The sequence below is a fragment of the Pipistrellus kuhlii genome, unplaced genomic scaffold, assembly GCF_014108245.1.
Source record: "Pipistrellus kuhlii isolate mPipKuh1 unplaced genomic scaffold, mPipKuh1.p scaffold_m20_p_1, whole genome shotgun sequence".
Lineage (NCBI taxonomy): Eukaryota > Metazoa > Chordata > Mammalia > Chiroptera > Vespertilionidae > Pipistrellus > Pipistrellus kuhlii.
In genome coordinates this window covers 85,688,347-85,696,249 of record NW_023425404.1, presented here as the reverse complement: position 1 = coordinate 85,696,249, position 7,903 = coordinate 85,688,347, and the positions used below count along the sequence as shown (strand labels likewise).

At 55.9% G+C, this 7,903-nt stretch overlaps 1 protein-coding gene across 1 annotated transcript; it reads right to left on the bottom strand.

Annotated features, from left to right (window-relative positions):
* Positions 1–5,470: 5,470 nt before the first annotated feature.
* LOC118705586 (F-box/LRR-repeat protein 18-like) lies at positions 5,471–7,703 on the bottom strand. The gene is given in 4 exon segments (XM_036414510.2): positions 5,471–6,168; positions 6,171–6,697; positions 6,700–6,749; positions 6,751–7,703. Coding segments are annotated over 4 exon segments (1,983 nt in total). The 3' UTR covers positions 5,471–5,715.
* Between the last annotated feature and the right edge of the window lie 200 nt (positions 7,704–7,903).

The window sequence follows — 7,903 nt, the reverse complement described above, 5'->3', positions numbered from 1 at the left end:
TATCCACCAAAATATTTAATTTGTGGCTAATCCAGATAGTTTAAGTGAGCTGTCAACTTTGGCTTCAGTAGTTGCTTTGCCTCCTGGCTTACCCCAGGAGGCTGTGAGTGGCCTGCCCTCTTTCCTTGACAGCTGTTGGAGTCAGTTCTAACCAATAGCCATCTGAGCCTCCAGCATGAAATCACCTTCGTCTGCCCTGGGTCCACTTTTAATCTGAGTGTTAAAAGAAAAGGCAGAGCAAGGAATGCGTATGCAGTGCAAGTAGAAAGTTCTGGTTATTTTGCTTAAGGAAAAAGAAGTTGGTAAGATGGAAATAAATTCATATACTTTTTAGATTTTAACAATATACTTTAGAATCTCTCTATTTCTTTCTTAGAACATATATTTCAACAGAGAACAAGTCCAAAGGCAGAGTTGGCTGTGAACATCACTAGACATAGGCTTCACCTTGCTTTTGCCGGCTGCTCAGAAGCTGGTGACCTCAGAAGCTGGGTGACCTCTGCCCTCTGCTGCCTTATCTATATTCAGCTGAAAAAAATGGCTGCTGTCAGTTGAGGCTGAACCAACTTCGTGCCATGCACTTGCTAACAATCCATGTCTTAGAAGCCTGCAGGCCAAAACGACTAATCTTTTGTTCAGTCTATTGATGAATTATGAAAAGCAGACTACTACAATTTGCCACAATGCATGAATTTAAAAAGGGGAAGCTGCAAACCTGTTGAACTTAGAAATTGCTCTGAGAATGTGTTTGGGGATATTTACAGTCCTTGAGCACAAGGCTGTCTAGTTGTCTACTTTCCATACAGTAATGGCTGATCTAGTATTTACAAGGGGCAGCTTCATCTCCATCTGGTCTATTCCAAGGAGCTACTGGAATAGGAAATGCTTTTTTTGGGTGAGGGGCTGGTTAGACTGCTTTAAATGAATTCCAGCAGAAAATTGAAAAGCCAGTGTCCTCTTTAACTTCTCCAGCCCTCTCTGCCCCTCAGTCAAGTCTTCCAGCCTTGATCAGAACAGAGCTGCTCTGTTATTCAACACTGCCCAGCTTTAGGGGGAGTAAAGTTCCCAATCTCTTACAGCTCAACCAAGTGTGAAGAATTCTACTATCAGAGAGCTTTCCTTGGTTTCCTTAGTCACTCTGGAGCCGGAGCCTTTTTTTTGAGCAGGTGCCTTTAAAACACCACGGTGTGGCCTTAGGAGGGTAATATCAAAATGCAACTTTTGTTAGTTCATATTCAGAGATCACATTTGCTAGCTGTCACCTGGAGAAGCAGAGAGCACCTACTTCTTGGTGGGGAATGGGAAAGTTGAAGTGCTGAAACAGGGAGACAAACAGAATGCTGGGGAGAGACTCCTAGAAAGTCCTTGTGGTGGTGGGTCTCCTAAGGATTATCCTAAGGATAATTTTCTTGCTTAATTTTGCATATGGCCTCTAAAATCTAAAACAAGTCAGCAAATTTCTAGAAGGGCTAGTATTATTGTGATGTAAATCACTGTTTAAAAGATTCTAGTAGTTACTAGTAATAGTTCAGTTTGAGTAGGCATCTACTGCTCATCTGTTTGCTGTTAAAGGTGTCATTGTAACATTCTTCAGCTGGCAGGAAATAAATCCTAGGTCCTGAAGGCAGATGAACAGGGGTGGCTTATGTACAATTGCTTTGGCTCAAGTTCAATTGCTTTATGACTGCCTAATAAACCCCATGGCTATTTTTAGCTACTATAATACCATTTGATTTCCCCTTTAATCTGCTATAAATACATTTATAAATTCAACATCTTTATTTTCTTCAGAATTTTTATATATATAATTGAATTATTTAGGGCCCACATATTTTCAAAAACTGCTCACTATAATTATGTCTAGTTGTTGGATCCCAAGTCTAGAGATAAATATGGTCAATATTATTTGGCATTTGCATACTAGCAGGGTATGTGCTCAATGGGCTCAACAGCACGAAATAAGAGATGATTGCTCTTCTGACCAAAAGCACTTTCTTGAATGGCAATGATGAAATGGATCTCCTGACTTGAAATCACACAGAGGAAATCAAATAGGAAAGAACCTTGGTTTTGATACATAGTGCCCAAAGGACAATGGTTGAGTTCTAAAATCCCAGTATCCTTTCTTCAAAACCATTTTATAGAGTTTTTCAATCAAAGTGCTTTCTGCAGCGAGAATCTTCCTGCAGAGGATAATGCCTTTGAACCTGCCCAGTTCCTGTGGCCCCAATGTAGGCTTGCAAGAGCTAGACAAGCATCTCTGAGTAGTTCCCAGCAAGCTGGTTCTCCTCTCATCAGTGTGTGTGCTGTGTTCAAATGCAAAAAAATATAGGCATTCATGCACCAGCAGAGTGTATGTTCAGTGAGGAGTGGGACACTAGAATTCCAATTTCTACTTGAAATTAAAAATAAAATCAAGTTTTAATTTCCAACAATTCAGGAACAATGATTACTGAATGCTTATTTGTTGAGTACCAGGCACTTTCTAGGCACTGGAGATTGCCTGGGAGTAAAGAGAGTAAATATTGCTGCCCTTATAGAGCTTACATTTTAGTAAGGAGAAAAAAGACAATAAAGTAAACAGAAAAGGAAGAATACTATGAAGCGGAGGGGGGAGAAGGAAGTTAATGAAGGGAATGGTGATGTGAGGCTTGTATTCGGAAATGTAGCAAACTGAGTTGTTTAATAGGCATGACCATGTTTTCAGCCTGGTTTATGATGAGCGGGTACGCTACCAGCCCTGGTGTCACAGCACTGTCCTTTCTTGCTTCTGGCAGAAGTGCTAGGAATACCATCATCATGTTAGTTCCATTTGAGTTATCTTATCTAATAAAAGAGTAATATGCAAATTAACCAGCATTCTGTGACAAAAATGGGGACGCCCATAGACACAAGATGGCGGTGCCCAGTCCTCTCAGGCACAGGGAGGACTGCACTGAGAGCAGGCAGTATGAGGCCCCGGCTTTGGCCTGGGAAGCGCCTTCGCACTCCGGCGCGATCAGCTCCCATCCTCAATCAGGGCAGTGGCCTGGGAGGTGGCCATGCACCTCCGCCCCCTCCTATGTATCCCCCCCTGCGTGATCAGCTCCCAGCTGCAACCTAGGCCATAGGCCTGGGAGGCAGCGTGCACTCCCTTCATGATCCACTTCCAGCGGCAACTCTAGCTGTGGCCTGGGAGGCAGCTGTGCCCCCAAGAGTTATCTCTTCCCTGGGACAGCCTGGGGTGTCAGCCTCCAAAGGGCCTGCACCCCCATGGAGTGATTCTACCCCCCCTCCCACACACACACACCTATAGCCTTGGAATTTCCCTTGCCCCCAGGAGAGTGACTAGAGACAGAAAAGGAATAAAAGGAGAAAAGAAAAAAGGACAAAAGGTGAAACATCAAGAAAAGGAAAGAGAAGGAAAAAAGGAAGAAACAACCACATGATATCACCTTTCCAAGGTCTCATGAAATTCCTGTTTTACGAGTTTATTTTATGACACCTTTAGTTTGGGTTTACATTTTTACTGGTTTGTCAAGACCATGGCAGGTACACTGTCTAATATGTTAAAGAAAAAAATCCTATCTAACAAAGAGGGAATATGCAGGGGAGGGCATTTGGGGGTGACCAGGCTCTCAGGGGAGGGCAGTTGGGAACTATCATGCCAGCAAGGGTTAGGCGTCAATCAAGCTCCCAGGTGCAGGGGCACAGCACAGGCTTCCCGCTCCCCAAGGCAGCGCCCCCTCCGGAGCGGCCCCTCCCAGCATCTATGATGCCCCTGGGAAGAGTGCCTGCTCCTGAGACCACCACCCAGGTAGGGCGAGGGGCAGGCACAGGGCCACAGCACGGGACCAGAGAGCCCAGCCCCCTGCCTTCCCCCAGGGCTGTGCCCATCCTTCCTGACCATCCTCGCAGGGTGGCCTAGAGGGCCACCTTAAAGGAATCCCAGAAACTGGGGAGGGGTGCCCCCCAGACCTTCCCCTACTGCAGAAGATGAGGGGCCGGGAGACAGGGCCAGGGTGCTGCTCCGGGCTGGGGGCTGGGTGAGGATCCGGAGGCGGGGCTTCAGGCCTGGGTGGTGGGGGGAGACGGGAGGCGCTGAGGGCAGGCAGAGCTGGCGGAACCGCTGGGAAGGAGAAAGATCCCAGAGGCCTGTGCGCCCCGGGCCGGCCCTGGGCCTCGTGCAGCCTCCACCACTGCAGGGCGCCCGGACCCTTGCCTGGCGGTCGGGGCTGAGCTGTTTGCCCTTTGGGACTCCAGGAAGGGCCTGGGTCGGTACCAAGGGGCCCGGTGCCCAGTCCGTCAGCAGCAGGTGAACCGCAGGACACATAACACAGAAGGGGGTGGCTGTCACCTTGGAAACGGAGTGGGCCGAGCTGAGGGCCAGGTTGGGCAGTGGGGTGTGGGCAGGCCTTGTGGGCTCTGCACCCCCAGCCCAGAGGGGAGGGAGGGGGGGTGAGTCAGGCCCAGCTTGGGGAGCGGCCCCGCCCAGCGATGCCCTCGGAGGGCTCGAGGTGAAGGCGGCAGGCGGGCACAGGAGCCCGCACATGGCAGGCCGGCCACGGGTGGAACAGCGTGGAGCTGGGTAAAGTGCTGCGTGAGGGCGGCTGCCGGGGTAATGCGATCGTCCTCGCCTCCTAATGAAGCCACAGCCCCTTCTCCCCAGAACCACAGGCCCCCTCCCCCGGAACTGCCATCTGAATGCCGCCTGGGAGGCCTCCCCCTGCCCCACCCAGCTCTCCCCGCTCCCAGCCCCTGCCCCACCCCCAGGTGACACTGTTGTGCCCAAGTGTCATCAACCCCAAAGACTACCAGGGAGCCGAATCCGATGCAATTGCAGAAAGCCTGTATTTATTTCGGACTAGTCCGAGCCCAGTCTCACCTACACCAACGAGGGCATGGCGAGAAAGAGGAAGAACTTAACATATCAATGGGTTTTATAGGGAGGGTGGTGCCGCTACCTTGGCTGACCTGATTGGTTGGGTTAGGCCTAGGGTCCAGTTACCTGGAGCTGTACCCGCCCCGCCCTGCCCTCTCACCCCGCCTGCCCTCTTACCCCGCCTGCGCTTACCCCGCCTGCCCTCTCAACACAACCTGGCTGAACCGCTCTGGACACTGGGGTGAGCGGTCTTCCTGGGCAGGAGCCCCACACCGCAGCCCCCCTGCGGGCTCCTCGCTGACCCTCACAGGGACCTGCGGTCGGCTTGTCGGGCTGGGCCCAGGCCGCCCCTCCACACAGCAGGTGACCAGGAACGTGTGAGCCGAGGACACTCTTGGGGTTGAAGTGGGGCGCAGCATTGGGACCCGGTCAGAGCTCCGAGAAACCGGGGCGCTGCGTTCACCTCTCAGCTGGAAAACGCTCCGGCCAGGCTGCGCCGCTGGCTGCAGACTCTTCCCACCTCTGCTCAGTCACACCGTCCACTGGAGAGGCCTCCGGGGCCGGCCTGAGGGGGGCGCTGCCTCCTCTGTGCCCCCGAGCCCGGGGCTGGACAGGCACCGGCACCGAGGCGGCCCGGCAGACGGAGGCCGCACACCCCGGAGCAGTCCCGCATCCTGGGCGCGGACACAGGAGGTGGACGGCCGTCACCACCACAGGTTGGGCCGCTCCTCGGACACGCGGCTCTTGAACAGGGTGATCTTGTCCAGGTGCGCCATGGGCACGTCCCGGATCACGTCCACCAGGCCCCCGTGCAGCAGCGGGAAGATGACCACGTTCAGCGCGGGCCGCTAGGCCTAGGAACTGCGGAGGAGGGTCTGCTGCAGGCTCCTGCAGGTGGCCGGGGACTCGCCGGTGAACATGTGGCACACGACGACGTGTGGGCAGCGGGCCATGAAGGCCAGCACGGCCTCGGGCTGCAGGGTGCTGCGGCGGGACACCAGGCACAGGCGCTGCAGCGCGGAGCACTGGCTCAGCGCCTGGAAGAACTGCCCGTTGGCGCTGAAGTAGGGCTGCTCCAGCCTGAGGTCCTTCAGCCACTTGCAGTGCTTCAGCATGTCAGACAGGGTGGACATGTACACCTCCTTCCCCATCATGCTCAGGTTGGCCAGAGAGAGGGACTGGAGCTGCTGGCACTGCAGGCCGATGCTGACCAGTCCGGAGCCTGTGAGAATGCTGGGCAGCTGGGCCAGCGTCAGGTGCCTCAGGAAGGCCAGCTGGCCGATGGCAGCCACCGCCGTGTCCCCCGCCCGCTCTGCGCCCGGCTGTAGGGCGGCAGCGAGTTGCGGTTGGCGAGCTCGTTGCAGGGCATGGCAGAGGAGAAGTTGGACCCGATCAGCTCGAGGCGCTGCAGGAAGGGCAGGCTCTTCAGCAGAGACCAGAACATGGAGGAGGGCTGCAGGCCTGCCTGCCCCGGGAATGGACTGGGACAAGCCTGCACGCCGATGCGCACCTTCTTGCTGAAGCCGCAGGGCACGGTGTGCATGGCGGGCTGGGCGGGCTTGCGGTCGGCCCACGGTGCCGAGTCGGCCACGGAGCAGACAGGCAGGGACAGGGAGCGCAGGTGGCTCAGCTGGGCCAGCAGCTGGCACAGGTGCCGGCCCGGGCCCCCGGCGCTGTGGTGGTGGGCGGCCGACAGGTTGAGGTGCCACAGGTTGCAGCAGGCAGCCACCAGCGTCTCCAGGATGCCGCTGTCGATGTCGTCCTCCACCCTGCGCAGCTGCGAGTCGCAGGCCAGGCAGTGGGTGCAGCCGCTGAGATTCAGTCTGGCCAGGCTGCACAGTCCTTGCCCCCTTTGAGGATGTGCTGGATCAGCAGCCTGCCCGACATGGTAGAAGGGGTTGTGGAAGCACATGTGCTGGAGCAGGGCCGAGCCGCTGAGCCAGGACTTGGGCAGCTGCAGGGTGTCCAGCACCACGTTGCGGGCCATGGAGTCCAGCAGGTTCTGGGTGGCCCCGCTATCAGCGAAGCTGCCGGGCACGGAGATGAGGAAGGCCTGCAGGTTCTTGGGGGTGCGGTCGCTGAGCACAGCCACGTAGAGCTGCACCACCTCCTGGTTGATGTAGCCGAGCCCCAGGCGGGCGTAGAAGACGCTCAGGTTCTGGTAGTGGGGCACGTTGCTCTGGCCCACCATGAGCTGGCCCGACAGGATGGCGCCCTCGCACGTGCGGTCCAGGATCTCGAAGTAGAGCAGCAGCTTCTCGAGGCTGGTGCAGCTGGTGCAGCAGGGCATCATGCCGTACGAGGGCGTGAACAGCGTCTGCCGGAGCTCCCGTAGGCAGCTCAGCGCGGCCTTGCACTCGCCGCTCAGCTGGCCGGCATCGGGGCTCAAGTCAATGGCCAGCGAACACTGGTGCTGCAGGGCCGACAGCACCTTGGAGAGGCGCAGGGAGATAAGGTGGCAGCCCGACAGGTCCGCCTTCACCAGGCTGCGGCAGCGGGCCACATGCTTGATGGTGGCACCCGACATCCAGTAGCAGCCGGCCATGTTGAGTTCCTGGATCTCCCGGCCGATCTCCCGCACGAGCTGCTTCACCTGGTCCTCGCAGGCCTCGTAGTCTTTCTGCAGCAGCACTGTGTGGATGAGGCTCTTGTCCAGGCACAGCTCCACCAGCTTCCAGCACGTGTGCCGCACGTTCACCACCAAGTCTGTGCTGGGGACATAGCTCAGGATGTGCAGGAGGATCTCGTGGGAGAAACCCAGCAGGTGGGCACTGCCTGCCACCGTGGCGGCCACAGGGGGCAAGTTGCCATCACTGGGGAGGTCCTCTCCCGAGCTGGCCATCTCGAGGGCCCCAGCTGCCGCCACCGCCCTGCGCCTCCTGCCTTGGTGACCCAGGACGCCCAGAGCCTGCGCGTCCGCCGCTCCACAACCCCGGGGAGGATGGACTATTGACTGTGCTGCTGGATTGCCCTAGCAAGAAAGAGACAAGGGCTCCAGACTTCACTGAACCCCGCTTCTGATCCCACTCCCAACTGCACTGA